The sequence below is a fragment of the Hylobates moloch genome, unplaced genomic scaffold (assembly GCF_009828535.3).
Source record: "Hylobates moloch isolate HMO894 unplaced genomic scaffold, HMol_V3 SCAFFOLD_9, whole genome shotgun sequence".
NCBI lineage: Eukaryota > Metazoa > Chordata > Mammalia > Primates > Hylobatidae > Hylobates > Hylobates moloch.
The window spans coordinates 25,282,266-25,299,824 of record NW_026652284.1 but is presented as its reverse complement, the minus strand read 5'-3'; the positions used below and the strand labels follow the sequence as shown (position 1 = coordinate 25,299,824).

The 17,559-nt window shown below is 47.8% G+C and overlaps 1 protein-coding gene across 1 annotated transcript; it reads right to left on the bottom strand.

Annotated features, from left to right (window-relative positions):
* Nucleotides 1-1,723: 1,723 nt before the first annotated feature.
* LOC116813800 (nucleophosmin-like) lies at nucleotides 1,724-8,657 on the bottom strand. The gene is made up of 5 exons (XM_032760917.2): nucleotides 8,536-8,657; nucleotides 5,994-6,154; nucleotides 5,472-5,634; nucleotides 2,032-2,592; nucleotides 1,724-1,943 (listed from the first exon to the last, which is right to left on the bottom strand). Exons 1-5 carry the CDS (start codon nucleotides 8,655-8,657, stop codon nucleotides 1,724-1,726), a joined length of 1,227 nt encoding a protein of 408 aa, XP_032616808.2.
* Nucleotides 8,658-17,559: the final 8,902 nt, after the last annotated feature.

Here is a 17,559-nt window from a genome sequence, read left to right as displayed (position 1 = left end):
TTGGGCCACACTAACTAAACTAAACACTAACTAAAATACACTAACGATAGCTGATGAGCTTAAAAAACAAAAAACAAAAACTCATAATTTTTTTTTTTTTTTTTTTTAAGAAGGAGTCTCACTCCGTCACCCAAGCTGGAATGCAGTGGTGTGATCTCGGCTCACTGCAATCTTTGCCCCCTGGGTTCAAGTGATTCTCCTGCCTCAGCCTCCTGAGTAGCTGGGATTACAGGCGCCTGCCACTGCACTCGGCTATTTTTTGTGTATTTAGTAGAGACAGGGTTTCACCATCTTGGCCAGGCTGGTCTTGAACTCCTGACCTCGTGATCCGCCTACCTCGGCCTCCCAAAGTGCTGGGATTACAGGCATGAGCTACCGTGCCTGGCCTAAAATCTCATAATATTTTAAGAAAATTTATGAGTTTGTGTTGGGCTGCATTCAAAGCCATTGTGGGCCGTATGCAGCTCACAGGACGCAGGTCGCAAGTTGTACAAGTTATTGTTTTTTTTGAGACAGAGTCTCGCTCTGTCGCCCAGGCTGGAGTGCAATGGCTCAATATCGGCTCACTGCAACCTCTGCCTCCCGGGTTCAAGCGATTGTCCTGCCTCAGCCTCCTAAGTAGCTGGGATTACAGGCACCCACCATCACGCCCAGCTAATTTTTGTATTTTTAGTTGAGATGGGGTTTCACCATGTTGGCCAAGCTGATCTCGAACTACTGACCTCAGATGATCCACCTATCACAGCCTCCCAAAGTACTGGGATTACAGGCATAAGCCACCACACCTGGCCTGACATTAACTTTTTTTTTTACTTTATTAAAATACTGAGTTTTATTTCACATGTATATTTTTGTCTTCCCACAATTTCCATGTCTGACCACCACTACTACTATGTCCTATCATAACATTCTATACATACTTAAAACCAAGCAAAGGGTAGAGTTCCATCTTTAAAAACTAAACAGGCGGCCGGGCGCGGTGGCTCACGCTTGTAATCCCAGCACTCTGGGAGGCCGAGGCGGGCGGATCACGAGGTCAGGAGATCAAGACCATGGTGAAACCCCGTCTCTACTAAAAATACAAAAAATTAGCCGGGCGTGGTGGCGGGCGCCTGTAGTCCCAGCTACTCGGAGAGGCTGAGGCAGGAGAATGGCGTGAACCCGGGCGGCGGAGCTTGCAGTGAGCTGAGATTGCGCCACTGCACTCCAGCCTGGGCGACAGAGCAGGACTCCATCTCAAAAAAAAAAAACAAAAAAACTAAACAGGCATTTTGGACAACACATTCTTGGCAATGGAACCCGGACAACATTTATCAAACATGGTAGGGAAAGTTCTCACTCTGCATTATAAAAAGGACAGCCAGATATCAACTGTTACAGAAATGAAATATGATGGAAATTTTTTAACAAATTGTTGAAACTATTTTTTTTTTTTTTTTTTTGAGACGGAGTCTCGCTCTGTCACCCCGGCTGGAGTGCAGTGGCGCGATCTCGGCTCACTGCAAGCTCCGCCTCCTGGGTTCACGCCATTCTCCTGCCTCAGCCTCTCCGAGTAGCTGGGACTACGGGCGCCCGCCGCCACGCCGGGCTAATTTTTTGTATTTTTAGTAGAGACGGGGTTTCACCGTGGTCTCGATCTCCTGACCTCGTGATTCGCCCCCCTCAGCCTCCCAAAGTGCTGGGATTACAAGCGTGAGCCACCGCGCCGGCCGAAACTATTTCCTTAAGGAGACTTCCTCCACTGCCAGAGATCTTGAATAGCCTCTTGGTCAGTTAGCCAGAAGCAATTCTTCACATAATTGATGAACTCAGCTTCCACTTTGGGAAGAGAACCACCTTTTTCTATACTTGCTTGCATTTTTGCTTTAATGTCTTCTACCGAACTAGGTCCTTTTGGTGTTTTAGGAGTTTTTTCCTGTTTTTTGAAGGATTCTTGTCCTTTTGATCTTGGTGCTGATGATGGTTTTGAGTCTTTTCCATTCTGATTTGACTTGTGTGCATTTTTGGCTGGAGTATCTCATATTAGATTTCTTCACTGGCACTTTTTCTTCAGCTTCTTCATCATCAAAACCACCATCATCATCATCATCTTCATCAACAGCAAGTTTTACTTTTTTCTGTGGAACCCTGCTACCACCTCCAGGGGCAGACTGCTTTCCAGATATACTTAAGAGTTTCACATCCTCCTCCTCTTCATCTTCTGACTCTGCATCTTCCTCCACAGCTATTAAGTGCTGTCCACTAATATGCACTGGCCCTGAACCACACTTCAACCTTAAGACCACTGGTGGTGTTATTTCAAAGCCTCCACGGGAAACCGTTGGCTGTGCAGACATTTTCAAAGTCGCCAGTGTTACTTTAATTGGACTGCCTTCGTAATTCATTGCCTCTTCTTCAACAATGTGCAATTCATCCTTTGCACCAGCCCCTAAACTGGCCGTTCTTAAAGATAACTGGTGCTCATTTTCATCATTACCCACCTTAAAGTGATCATCTTTGTCAGCCTTTAGTTCACAACCGAAAAGATAGTTCTGGGGCCTCAGGGGGCTCATGTCCATGTCCATCGAATCTTCTATCGGGTGGCGGCACACACTTAGGTGGGAGAGAAGGTGGACGGAGATAAACGAACGCTGCTCGAGAGAACAGCCGCTCAGGATGGAATCATACCAGGCGACATTCACTATTAACATGTAAAATGTTTATCCATGTGACATCTAAAATTGCTGTGAGTAGTCCTGCCCCACTGTGTTGCCTCCCACTTCATGTCACTGATGGTTAGTTTCTTCGTCTTTATAGGGCTAAGCTTACGTCCCTCACAAGACTGTTGTTTGAAACAAATGAGGAAAGAACTGAGGCATCGCTCTGTGGCTTATAAAGCACTAAATAGAAGGGAGGCACCATAGCTGTTAAGATGATACACTTCTTCAGGGCGAGAATGAGGATGTTGATTTTTGACCTCGTAAGCCTCATTTTCTACCAGTCTCCTCGTGGCTAGCCTTACCAGGCTCCTTTTCTGTCTTAGGGTGTGCCCTTTCTTCTCTCACTGGAAGATTTTTGCTCAAGCATTCTCTCACACTGAAACACTCTTCCCTCTGTGGCAGATTGTGTTTTCCAAGAATGGCCATGGCAATATTTCTGCTCTTCCAGAATCTTGCTGCTCCCTCATCAAGAGAGGGAGTCTGTTTTTGTTTCCCCTCCCCTTGAAATGGAATGGGACTCTTATTGACCGCCTTAACAATTAGAACGCAGGAGACAGAATGCCGAGTGACTACTGAAGTTGGGTCTAAAAGGTGATATTACTTCTGCCTGAGTCCCTTTCTTGGGATGTTTGCCCTTGGAACCTAGTCCTGTGCTGAGGAAGCCCAAACTGGCCCACGTGGAGCGATCACTCAAAGAAGCCTACATGCAGAGGAGCTGAGGCCCCTAGCCAACAGCGGACATTAATCACCACCTTTAGTTGATTCCAGGTTTCAGCCTTTAAGTGCTCCAGCTAGTCCCCAGACACTGGTGCAGAGGTAAGCCACCTGTGGTGTCTTGCCTGAATTCCTGACCCAGAGAACTCGTGATTGTAATAAACGGCTGTTTTATGCCAATAAGCATTGGAGAAATTTGGTATGCAGCCATCATAACTAGAACACTTCCTCTCTTTGCCTGGCTGAGTCCTAAGTATCCTGCAGCTCTCACTAAAATGCCCCTTCTTTAGGAAGGCCTTTCTTTTTTTTTTTTAGATGGAGTCTTGCTCTGTCGCCCAGGCTGGAGTGCAGGGGTGCGATCTTGGCTCACCACAACCTCTGCCTCCCGAGTTCAAGCGATTCTCCTGCCTCAGCCTCTGAGTTAGCTGGGATTACAGGCACCCGCCACCATGCCCCGTTGATTTTTTTTTTTTTTTTTTTTTTTTGTATTTTTAGTAGAGATGGGTTTCACCATTTGGCCAGGCTGGTTTCGAACTCCTGACCTCAAGTGATCCACCCATCTTGGCCTCCCAAAATGCTAGGATTACAGACATGAGCCACCGTGCCTGGCCAGGAAGGCCTTTCTTGAACAGGGCTAGATTGGTTCCCTAGTCATAATCTCCCACAGTGTCCTCTACTTCCCCTTTTGTAACACTTACCACATCTGTTGTGATGTTTTTCCCCACTATCTGCTTTGCCATACTCTGAGCCCCATGAAGGCCAGGACCAGGTCTGCCTATAGAATCTCCAGCAGCTAGCCTGGTAGATACGTGTGCATGGGATGCTCTCAGTAAATACTTACCAGGTGAATGGACGAATACGTTGCCCCACAGTGCCTGGCACAAATGCTCGGATGCAGCAAGAGATGGATCCATCCTTGAGGATTTGGGAATTATTTCTGAAAATATTCTAGCCGGGAGTGGTGGCTCTCGCCTGTAATCCCAGCACTTTGGAAGGCTGAGGCAGGCAGATCACCTGAGGTCAGGAGTTCAAGACAAGCCTGGCCAACATGGTGAAACCCCGTCTCTACTAAAAATACAAAGATTAGCCAGGCGTGGTGGCTCATGCCTGTAGTCCCAGCTGCTCTGGAGGCTGAGACAGGAGAATTGTTTGAACCCAGGAGCCGGAGATTGCAGTGAGCCAATATTGAGCCACTGCACTCCAGCCTGGGTGACAGAGGGAGACCCTGTCTCAAAAAAAAAAAGTCTCAAAACAAAAACAAAAACAAAAAAAACACCAGGCGCTGTGGCTCATGCCTGTAATCCCAGCACTTTGGGAGGTTGAGGCAGGCGGATCACCTGAGGTCAGGAGTTCAAGACCAGCCTGACCAACATGCAGAAACCCCATCTCTACTAAAAATACAAAATATTAGCTGGGCGTGGCAGCGTGTGCCTGTAATCCCAGCTACTTGGGAGGCTGAGGCAGGAGAATCTCTTGAACCCGGGAGGCAGAGGTTGCAGTGAGCCGAGATCGTGCCACTGTACTCCAGCCTGGGCGACACAGCGAGATTCTGTCTCAAAAAAAAAAGAAAATATTCCTGTGTAGGGTACTCCATTGCAGCCAAGGTGGTACCGAAACACTATGTAAATCCCTTGTTATTGCCATGAAAGATATCCAAGATATGTTGTTTAGTAATAAAAAGTAAGTTTCAAGAAAGATTTTAGGCTTCCACTCTCACCTGGAATGAAGACAGTGGCAAAGAACATTGCTCTTCCCTTAACAATGAGGAAACGGCAGATAATTTATAAAGTCCTAATTTTTCTTGAGCTCATCAGAGAGCTAAGGTTGCAAGGCAACCAAGTCAATTGAATTTCAAAGAGATACAAGCCTCTCACAGATGGTGATGGAACACACAAACTGCATCACCTTTGTCAGAGCATGGGGGAATGTGGTGGCTGCCATTCAAGCGGGTAAAAGAAAATCAGCTAAAGCTTAAAAAAATTTTTAAGCACCAAGTGTGCGCCAGCGTATCAGTTTGTTACAGACTGGGGCCTAGACACAAGGGGAGTTTGCACTCACTCCAAGCTCTTTTCCATGGGCCTCCGGTGGGTCCTTACAAGACTGGCGGCAGGGCAGGAGACCAGAGAGAGCCCCCTCAGTGGCGAGGGTGTGCAGGTGGTAGGCTGTAGTTGAGGGATGAGCATGAAGTCCCACAAGCTGCTTTTCAAGGGGGCGAAGGTGTCTGCAGGAGGGAAAGCAGACCCTCTCATGCCACAGCTCAGCAAAGATTTATTGCTTCTAGAAAGGAGTGGAAGCAAAACTCATTTGCCTTTGGTATTGGGTGGGTAGGAAACACTCTCACCCCGTGACCCACTGCACCTGGAAGAAGGGTAGAAGCAAAAACCCTCTACCTTTTCAGGGAAACCATCTGAGGCCCAGGATCCTATAGCAATAATAAGCTGAGAACTGCTAACACTGCAGATAACCAAAAATACATGGAGGAGGGGCAGGAATGCTGAGACGGCTCCAGCCTAAGTCCCGGATGTATTGACTCTGCCTAAGACGAAGGCTGGGTCAAGACAACGGAGAAACCCATCTCACTTCCTGAGGAGCCCAGTACCAAGGAACAAGCAAAGGCAGTCTGCCATAGTGGGAGATGCAGGAGCATGGGGAAGGAGCTCGGCTGGGGTGCAAGTGTGCAGGGGTGGCTGAAAGTTGACCAAGCAACAAACAAACGCTGAGAAAAATCATTGTCAGCAGACCTACAATGAGAAAAGGTAAAGGAAATTCCTCATGCAGAAGGTATATGATACCAGATGGAACTTGGATCTACACAAAGAAATGAAGAGTACTGAAAATGGTAAAAATACAAGGTAAAGATGAAAAACATTATTCTTTTTTTTAATTTATTTTGAGATGGAGTTTCACTCTTGTTGCCCAGGCCAGAGTGCAATGGCACGATTTCGGCTCACCACAACCTCCGCCTCCCGAGTTCTAGCGACTCTCCTGCCTCAGCCTCCTGAGCAGCTGGGATTACAGGCATGCGCCACCACACCCAGCTAATTTTTGTATTTTTAGTAGAGATGGGGTTTCACCACGTTGGTCAGGCTGATCTCAAACTCCCGACCTTAGATGATCCGCCCGCCTCGGCCTCCCAAATTGCTGGGATTACAGGTGTGAGCCACCACACCCAGCCCATTATTCTTATGTTTAATCTCTTTAAAAAATAATTGGCCGGGCACAGTGGCTCACGCCAGTAATCCTAGCACTTTGGAAAGCCAAGGTGGGAGGATTACTTGAGCCCAGGAGTCCAAGACCAGCCTGGGTAATTTAGCGAGACCCCATCTTAAGAAAAAAAAATAAAAAGATTAAGAAGAGTACCAAAGGTGGTAGGAAGGAACTGGAAGTATATTGTTGTGAGGTTCTTGCAATATATGGGAAATGGTTTAATATTCTTTGAAAGTAGATTCTGGGCCAGGTGCAGTTGCTCATGCCTGTAATCCCAGCACTTTGAGAGAACGAGGCGGGCAGATCACGAGGTCAGGAGTCGAGGCCAGCCTGACCAATATGGTGAAACCCTGTATCTACTAAAAATACAAAAATTAGCTGGGCGTAGTGGCACATGCCTGTAGTCCCAGCTATTCCGGAGGCTGAGGCAGAAGAATCGCTTGAATCTGGGAGGCGGAGTTTGCAGTGAGCCGAGATCACACCATTGCACTTCATCCTCGGCAACAGAGCGAGACTCCGTCCCAAAAAAAAAAAAAACAGGAAGTAGACTGTGATAAGTTAAATATATGCATTATAAGTACTACGGTAACCACTGAAAATTTAAAAATAGGTATAACTTGTAAGCCAATACTGGAGATAAAGTGAAATAAGTTTTTTTTTTTTTTGAGACAGAGTCTCGCTCTGTCGCCCAGGCTGGAGTGCAGTGGTGCAATCTTGGCTCATTGCAACCTCTGCCTCCCTGGTTCAAGTTTACGACCAGCCTGGGCAACATAGCAAGATCTCATCTCTACTTTTTTTTGGTAGAGACAGAGTTTCGCCATGTTGTTGCCCAGGCTGATCTTGAACTCCTGAGCTCAAGTAATCTGCCTGCTACTCAGCTACTCAGGAGGCTAAGGCAGGAGAATCGCTTGAACCTGGGAGGTGGAGGTTGCAGTGAGCTGAGATTGCGCCAATGCACTCCAGCCTGAGTGACAGAGCAGGACTCCATCTCAAAAAAAAAAAAAAAGGGGGATTTTTCCCCTCAGAAGTACCCCCTCTTTCACTAGGGAGAGAGCTGTTTTCCTTTCTCTTTCTCTTGCCTATCAAACCTCTGCTCCTAAACTCCTCATGTGTGTCCATGTCCTAAATTTTCTTGGCGTGAGATGATGAACCCTGGGTACCTACCCAGACAACATAGCTGCTTCATCCTGGGGACCTTGTCCAGGACACCAAGGTACATCATTCATTGAAACAGTGAGTACAGGAGCAGACTCCAACTCTGTCCTTTCATTTTAGGGCTCTCAGCCTCCATTGTATTTTATTTTATTTTTATTTATTTTATTTTATTTTATTTATTTAATTTTATTTTATTTTATTTTATTTATTTAATTTTATTTTATTATCTTGAGGCAGGGTCTTCCTCTCTGACCCAGGCTGGAGTGCAGTGGTATAATCTCGGCTCACAGCAACCTCCACCTCCCAGGTTCAAATGATTCTCCTGCCTCAGCCTCCCAAGTAGCTGGGATTACAGGCCTGCACCACTGTGCTGAGCTGATTTTGTATTGTTAGTAGAGATGGGGTTTTGTCATGTTGGCCAGGCTCCTCTTGAACTCCTGACGGCAGGTGATCTGCCCGCCTCAGCCTACCAAAATGATAGGATACCAGGTGTGAGCCACACCGTGTCAGGCCTCCGTTTTAGAACCAAATCAAATCACTAACAGGCATCCTTCAGCCATTTAAGAATGCGATTAGCATGGCTGTGTTCTTAAAGACTTAGATGTGAGGCTGCTGAGGAGAACATGGAGAATCCCCCAGTACCCACAGATTGCTGGGCAAGTTAGCCATGTTTGAACCAGCTTCCTTTCACAGAGGACTTAGCTGTCACGTGGGGCTGAAGAGGTCCTGGAAGTAACTGAGGATTTCTGGCTGAGGCTACCCCCTGGTGTTATCCAAAGGCTTCTGGACTGACCCCAGCCTCCGACCACCCGATGGGGCGTCAGCAACAGGCTCTCCAACTTTTCTATGGTAATCTCCTCCTTTTCTGTCCGTGACTGCCATGTCTCCTATCCTTTCTGTGTATGCAGACAGCACCTCCTCAAGCCTGCATATAAAATCCAGTGCATCCGCCACTGGCCAGCCTTTTCCTCTCAAAAGTGCCCTCTCTTTCACTAGAGAAGAGAGCTGTTTTCCTTTCTCTTTCTCTTACCTATTAAACTTCTGCTCCTAAAAAAACAAAAAACAAAACAAACAAACAAACAACAACAACAACAAAAAAACCCAGGCACGGTGGCTTACACCTGTAATCCCAGCATTCTGGGAGGCAGAGGCGGGCAAGCCATTTGAGGTCAGGAGTTTGAGACCAGCCTGGCCAACATGGTGAAACCCCATCTCTACTAAAAATACAAAAAAATTAGCTGAGCATGGTGGTGCATGCCTGTAATCTCAGCTACTCGGGAGGCTGAGGCAGGAAAATCACTTAAGTCTGGGAGGCAGAGGTTGCAGTGAGCCAAGATCATGCCACTGCACTCTAGCCTGGGTGACAGAGTGAGACTCCATCTCAAACAAAAAAAGAAAAATATAAAAATGAGGCCGGGCGTGGTGGCTCACGCCTGTAATCCCAGCACTTTGGGAAGCTGAGGTGGGCACATCACCTGAGGTCAGGAGTTCGAGACCAGCGTGGCCAATATGGTGAAACCCCTGTCTCTATTAATAACACAAAAATTAGCTAGGCGTGGTGACACACGCCCATAGTCCCAACTACTCGGGAGTCTGAGGCAGAAAAATCACTTGAACCCAGGAGGTGGAGGTTGCAGTGAGCTGAGATCGCGTCATTGCACTCCAGCCTGGGCAACAAGAGCAAAACTCTGTCTCAAAAAAAAAGAAAAAGAAAAAGAAAACCAGATCTAGACTAGTCCTACATTCTATGGTCAGGAAGACTGAGACCCAGAAATACATCAGTGACTTGAGTAAGATCACACCATGAATGGGTGGGAATCTAGATGTGATTTGGTGAGCATTATAGGTTAAGTGCACCAGACTTAGAGAGACCTGGGTCTCTGGTACTGGCTTAACCACAAAACTCTACAACTTGAATAACTTCTCTGGACCTCATATCTCTTCCGTAAAAGGAGGCGTTTACTTTGCATTTCTCTGCTATAAAATCTCTTCTAATCCTTCACGTCCAGAGGTTCTAATTCGGTACTTTGTGTGACCTCCTCTCACAGTGCCACCTCGTGGCTCACTATGAACCCTGCATCTTCTCTTCCTGAATTAAAATCTTTGTCAGAGAGGATAGAAACCCTTGTGGGTAATAGCAGACCATTCCCTTACCGTGAGTGATCTGGCTAACAGATCCCACTCCGATCTACTCTCCATGTTTAAGATGTGGGCATCACTTCAGTGCTGACACAGCTAGAAGATGTCGCAGGGCTTTTCCTGACCACCTGTCACACTGCATTCACAGAACCAGGGCTTTGTGACAGTGCTTTGGGTGGAGCCGTATCTTAATTTTCATTTTAAAAGTCTCCTCCTGGCTGGGTTCGGTGGCTCACGCCTGTAATCCCAGCACTTTGGGAGGCCCAGGCGGGAGGATCACCTGAGGTCAGGAGTTCAAGACCAGCCTGGCCAAAATGGTGGAACCCCCATCTCTACTAAAAATATAAAAATTAGCCAGGCATGGTGGTGGGCCCCTGCAATCCCAGCTACTCAGGAGGCTGAGGCAGGAGAATTGCTTGAACCCAGGATATGGAGGTTGCAGTGAGCCAACACGGTCCCACTGCACTCCAGCCTGGGTGACAGGGTGAGGCTCCATCTCAAAAAAAAAAAAAAAAGTCTCCTCCTGTCTGAGCGCAGTGGCTCATGCCTGTAATCCCAGCACTTTAGGGCAAGGTGGACAGATCACCTGAGGTCAGGAGTTCAAGACCAGCCTGGCTAACATGGTGAAATCCCATCTCTACTAAAAACACAAAAATTAGCTGGGCTTGGTGGCAGGTGCCTGTAATCCCAGCTACTTGGGAGGCTAAGGCAGGAGAATCGCTTGAACCTGGGAGGCGGAGGGTGCAGTGAGCTGAGATTGCACCACTGCACTCCAGCCTGGGCGATAAGAGTGAAACTCCATCTCAAAAATAAAATAAAATAAAATAAAAGTCTCCTCCTGCCATGTGTCTGGTCTATGGCATGACACTCACCTCCTTTGCCACATCCCAAGTTTGATTTATTTTTTCTCTTTCTCTGGACACAGCTCAGCTTATGACCAAGAGAGGAAACGGCAGGAGGAAGGCCATGAGCCCGTTAACATCAAGCTGGGGAAAGTGCCAGAAAGATTCCCAAGGTCCCTAACCTCAACAGCTCTGTGACCTTGGACAAGTTATTTAATTTTTCTTTTTTTTTTTTTTTTTTTGGACGGAGTCTCGCTCTGTCACCAGGCTGGAGTGCAGTGGCATGATCTTGGCTCACTGCAACCTCCGCCTCCCGGGTTCAAGCAATTCTCCTGCCTCAGCCTCCCGAGTAGCCGGGACTACAGGCACACGCCGCCATGCCCAGCTAATTTTTTGTATTTTATTAGAGATGGGGTTTCACCGTGTTGCCCAGGCTGTTCTCGAACTCCTGAACTCAGGCAATCCGCCTGCCTCGGCCTCCCAAAGTGCTAGGATTACAGGCGTGAGCCACCGCGCCCAGCAAGTTATTTAATTTTTCTAAGCCTTAGGTTGCATCGTGGAGATAAAATTACTTGTCTCCTGGGTAGTTCTGAGAATTAGAAATACAGCTATACGGGCCATGTGTGGTGGCTCAAGCCTGTAATCCCAGAACTTTGGGAGGCTGAGGCAGGCAGATCACGAGGTCAGGAGTTCGAGACCAGCCTGGCTAATATGGTGAAACCCCGTTTCTACTAAAAATACAAAAATTAGCTGGGCGTGATGGCGCGTGCCTGTAGTCCCAGCTACTTGGGAGGCTGAGGCAGAAGAATCACTTGAACCTGGGAGGTGGAGGTTGCAGTGAGCCAAGATTGCGCCACTGCACTCCAGCCTGGGTGACAGAGTGAGACTCCGTCTCAAAAAAAAAAAAAAAAGAAAAGAAAAAGAAAAAGAAATACAGCTACGCGTTACTTAACAAGGATATATTCTGAGAAATGCATTATTAGGCGATTTCGTCATGTAAACATCATAGAGTGTACTTACACAAACCTAGATAGTATGGCCTCCTACACACCTAGGCTATATGGCATAACCTATTGCTCCTAGGCTACAAACCTATACACCGTGTTAGTGTACCGAACACTGTAGGCAATTGTAACACGATGGTAAGTATTTGTGTATCTAAACATACCCAAACATGAAAAAGGTACAATAAAAACATGGTGTTCCAATCTTATGGAACCGCTGCTGTATACGTAGTTGAGTAAAACATCACTATGCAGTGCCTGACTGTAATATGTGTAAAGTAATTAGTGCTTAGTAGGTGATAAATAAATGGTAGTTGGTTATAATCACATACACCTTCTATTTGCTCACCACCAATCTCCGAACTCCAGGGGATGCGGAAGAGCTAGAGAAGAGAACCTAGCTGGCTTCCACACTGGCTGCAGAGAGTAGATCACTGGAGGCAGGATATAATGAAATGCAAATGGCAGGTCACGGCCTGTGAGTGCTGCAGGAGCACAGTGCCAGCAGAGAATAATCATCCTCACGTCTCCATAACACATCGCAGTGTTTACATTGTCCTTTAACATCCTTCTTTTTTTTTTTTTTCTTGAGATGGAGTTTCACTCTTGTCGCCCGGGCTACCGTGCAATAGCACGATCTCGGCTCATTGCACCCTTCACCTCCCAGGTTCAAGCAATTCTCCTGCCTCAGCCTCCTGAGTAGCTGAAATTACAGGCGTGTGCCACCACGCCCTACTAATTTTTGTGTTTTTAGTAGAGACAGGGTTTCACCATGTTGGTCAGGCTGGTCTCGACCTCGTGACTGCAGATGATCCGTTCGCCTTGGCCTCCCAAAGTGATGGGATTCTAGGCGTGAGCCACTGTGCCCGGCCAATTGTCCTTTAACATTTATAATTTTACTTATAACAACTGTGAGGTAGATATTAATGTTTTTACATGGAGGTGACATGCCCAAGGTTGTATCACTAAGAAGTGGCAGAGGTGGCTTGAGCTTGGGGTATCCTCACTCAGAGGCTGCCTACTTTTTACTCCCCAGAGAGTTTTCTAGATAACAAGTCTAGAAAGATAGGTCTTGAAGGGTGAGAGGCATCAGAGAAGCAGAGAAGGCTATTTAAGCAGTGACACCAATCAAGAAACGGAAACGGTGGAAATTGGACCAGTGACCAATGGCAGTCCTCCAGGTAGGGAGAATGCCCTGATTCTATACCCTAAGATACACTAAAGACGTCTAGCCCAGCCTAGTTGGACAGAAGAAGTCGGGGAGGCTTTCCTGGAGAAAGCAACGTCCGAGCTGAGGCCTGAGTGATGAGCAGGAGTTGGCCTGAGCTCTGGGGCAAAATAACTATCAGGAGCGCATTTGGGGAACTGGAAATAGTTCAAGTAGGCAGGAGCAGAGTATGGCTAAGAGTGAGACTGTGGTCAGATGGGGCAGGGCTTTGTAACCCACATTAAGGTTTTGGACTTTATCTCAGGCCGCTAAGGACTCAATGCTTTGTTTACCAAGGCAATTTGAGCTTTAGACCAATCACTGATTGCAATGTGGAGACTGACTAGCAGGGGCCAAACTGGAGGCAGGAGGCTGGTGAGAAAGTTGGTGCAGTAACCCAGTGAAAATAGGAGGGTTGCCTGGTAGAGGGGTTGTAGCAAAGATTGGGAGATATGAGCAGATTTAGGAGATAATTAAGAGGCAGAATGGAGGCCAGGCACGGTGGCTCATGCCTGTAATCCTGGCACTTTGGGAGGCAGAGGTGGGAGGACTACTTGAGCCCAGGAGTTCGAGACCAGCCTGGGCAACAGAGTGAGACCCTGCCCCAAAAAAGTTTTAAAAAGAGGCAGAGTGGACTGGAGCTGGTGATTAATTGAACACTGGAAGTAATGGGGAGCCGGGGGGCAGAGGTGGGAAGAAAGAAGGGGGAGGTGAGGGTATCTTCCAGTTCCTGGCTGGAGCAGCTGGTTGGGTGGCTGTATCAATCCCTGGGCTGGGGAAGATGAGGGAGAAGGCCCTGAAGAGAGGACAAAGGAGCAAGGCTTTGAGGGGTAAGACGAATTTAGAAGCTGATGGAAGCAGGAGTGTCAAATACCCTTAGTGAAAGCAAGCTGAATTTTCCCTTTGTATTCATTCAACACATATTTGTGACTGGGGGTGGGGGCTCATGCCTGTAATCCCAGCACTTTGGGAAGCTGAGGTGGGTGGATCACTTGAGGCCATGAGTTCAAGACCAGCCTGGGCAACATGTGAAACCTCTGCCCCTACTTAAAATACAAAAATTAGTGAGGCATGGTGGCAAAGGCATGTAATCCCAGCTACTCAGGAGGCTAAAGCAGGAGAATCGCTTGAACCTGGGAGGTGGAGGTTGCACTGAGCCAAGATCGTGCCACTGCACTGCAACCTGGGTGACAGAGCAAGACTCTGTTTCAAAAAAAAAAACAAAAAACAAAAAACAAACAAAAAAAACCCCCACATATTTGTTAGGGGCCTACTATATGTCAGGCACCATTCCAGGCATTGAGAATACAGCAGTGAACAAAACAGACCAGGTCCTGTCCTCATGGAGTTTACATTCTAGTGGGTGGAGACAGACGTGGTAGGTGCTATGAAGACGAATTAGACTGATTATGAGGCTACACATGGAGGTTGTCATTTGGATAGGGTGATCAGAGAAGGCTCCTCTGATTTTTAGGCAGAGACCTGAATGAAGTGAGGAGGGACACATGCAGATATGGGGACGCACCCTTCTGGGCAAAAAGAAGGGTGTGGCTTTGAGGTCAGAGATTCTCTCCATGCTGTGACCACTCCAGTCATGGCAGGGGTCAGAAATGGGCACTGAATACCCTGAAAGGAATAAGGATTTTACTATAAAACCATTTCCTCCTTCCCTGAAAGATGAAATTCCCCCAGAGCACTTTTAAACCCACGCAGTCTTCGGAAGACTTGAACTGGTTTTGCTCTTTGCCAGCTGCATCACATGCTAGTTGCATAAACCTGGGCACATCCTTACCTTCTCTAAGCCTCGGTTTTCTCGTTTATAAAATGGGTATACTAATACAGATTTGCCATGAGGAACACATGAAGTTATGCATACAGTGCCTGGCACAGAACAGATTGTTTAATAATGTTAGCCTTTTGTTAACAACCAGGATGGAGAAAACTGGCTTAATTGGGGTGTGAGAATCTAATTAATTCTAGCCTTGAACTCTCATTGCTGCTATTGCTGGCAGGAAAAAAGTACACAAGTACATTTATTCCCCTTCAACTCCTTTTTCTATCCAACTTCCTTCCCCCCAGCTTCTGACCTTGGCATATGTGTGGTTTCAAGAAGGCCTGTTGAAGAGAGAATTGACAATTCTCCTGGTGGCACAATATTCTGGTTTAGTCTTGAAGCCCCATCTTCTTCTGCTGCTGAGCCCCTTCCTCCACCGAAGTACTGGACTTATCTCACTGGGGGAGGAGAGTGAGCAGAGCGGGTGTGGTGAAGAAATGACTCAACCTAGAACTTGTGGAATTTTGCATAAGGCTCCACCCTGCAACTCCCTGCCCAAGGGGTCTCTGTGCTGGGTCGGTGGAATGGTGCCAGCCCTTACCAGGTGTGGCATGTTGAGATTCTAAATGTTGAGCCTCACTGGTAGTCTCAGCTACTCAAGACACTGAGGCAGAAGGATCACTGGAGCACAGGAGTTTGAAGTTGCAGTGAGGTATGATTGCGCCACTGCACTCCAGCCTAGGCAACAGAGCAAGAATAAAAAATAAACGTTGAGGGTCAGGCATGGTAGCTCACGCCTATAATCCCAGCACTTTGGGAGGCCAAGGCAGGTGGAGGCCAGGAGTTTGAGACCTGGTCAACACAGTGAAACCCCGTCTCTACTAGCTGGGTGTGGTGGCACGCACCTGTAACCCCAGCTACTCTGGAGGCTGAGGCATGAGAAACATTTGAATCTGGGAGGCAGGGGTTACAGTGAGCCGAGATTGTGCCACTGCAGCCTACGTGACAGAGACTGCTTCTCAAAACAAACAAACAAAAAAAGAAATGTTGAGTCTTTTTTTTTTTTTTTTTTGAGACGGAGTCTCGCTCTGTCGCCCAGGCTGGAGTGCAGTGGCGCAATCTTGGCTCACTGCAAGCTCCGCCTCCCGGGTTCACGCCATTCTCCTGCCTCAGCCTCTCCGAGTAGCTGGGACTACAGGCGCCCGCCACCACGCCCGGCTAATTTTTTGTATTTTTAGTAGAGACGGGGTTTCACCGTGGTCTCGATCTCCTGACCTCGTGATCCGCCCGCCTCGGCCTCCCAAAGTGCTGGGATTACAAGCGTGAGCCACCGCGCCCGGCCAAAATGTTGAGTCTTTAAAGACACCTGAACAAGGCTAGGGCAGATGTGGGCAGTGGAGGTGATCACCTCTATGCTAGTGACTTAGAGTCGTGCCAGAGCTAGGCCTCTGGAGGCAAAGAAGAGCACGTGGAAGGGAGGGGCAGTGGGTAGGGGGAGGGAAGGATCGAGGGAAGCTGGACTGTGTGACCTTGGCTGAATCACTATGTAATCAGTCCACACCCTTGCTCAATAGCCTTCAATGACTCCCCGTGCCACAGGATAAAGTCCCAAAAGCTTAACCCTGATCCAACCTCCAATTTCATTTGGCTTACTACTCTACTCCACCCCTTCCCCATGCTTCCTCAAAAGCAGCCTCAGAGGTCTCTGCTTGGGCTCCTTTTTTTTTTTCTTTGTTATTCAACCAGAGCCAAGTCGGAATCTTTTTTTTATTGTTGCCTTTCCCCCCAGGATTCCTAATATGATACACACAATATATAATATCTATGTTTAGGCCGGGCGCGGTGGCTCACGCTTGTAATCCCAGCACTTTGGGAGGCCGAGGCGGGCGGATCACGAGGTCAGAAGATCGAGACCACAGTGAAACCCCGTCTCTACTAAAAAATACAAAAAATTAGCCGGGCGTGGTGGCGGGCGCCTGTAGTCCCAGCTACTCGGAGAGGCTGAGGCAGGAGAATGGCGTGAACCCGGGAGGCGGAGCTTGCAGTGAGCCGAGATTGCGCCACTGCACTCCAGCCTGGGCGACGGAGTCTCGCTCTGTCGCCCAGGCAAAAAAAAAAAAAAAAAAAAAAAATCTATGTTTAATAAACTTTTTATGTGGAATCATTTTAGATTTACAGAGAAGTTGCAGAGATAGTCAAGGGAGCTGGGTGCAGTGGCTCACCCCTGTAATCTCAGCACTCGGGGAGGCTGAGGTGGGAGGATCCCTTGAGGCCAGAAGTTTGAGACCAGCCTGGGCGATATAGCAAGACTCTGTCTCTTTTTTTTTGAGACAGAGTCTTGCTCTGTCACTCAGGCTGCAGTGCGGTGCTGCGGTCTCGGCTCACTGCAACCTCCACCTCCTGAGTTCAAGCAATTCTCCTGCCTCAGCCTCCTGAGTAGCTGGGATTAACAGCCCGGCTGATTCTGTCTTAAAAAAAAAAAAAAAAAAAAGGCCAGGCGCAGTAGCTCACGCCTGTAATCCCAGCACTTTGGGAGGCCGAGGCAGGCGGATCACGAGGTCAGGAGATCGAGACCATCCTGGCTAACACGGTGAAACCCCGTCTCTATTAAAAAATACAAAAAAATTAGCCAGGCATGGTGGCAGGTGCCTGTAGTCCCAGCTACTCCGGAGGCTGAGGCAGGAGAATCGCTTGAACCCGGGAGGCGGAGTTTGCAGTGAGCCGAGATCACACCACTGCACTCCAGCCTGGGCAACAGAGGAGACTCCGTCTCACAAAAAAAAAAAAAAAAAAAAAAATCGGGAGCCAGGCGCAGGGG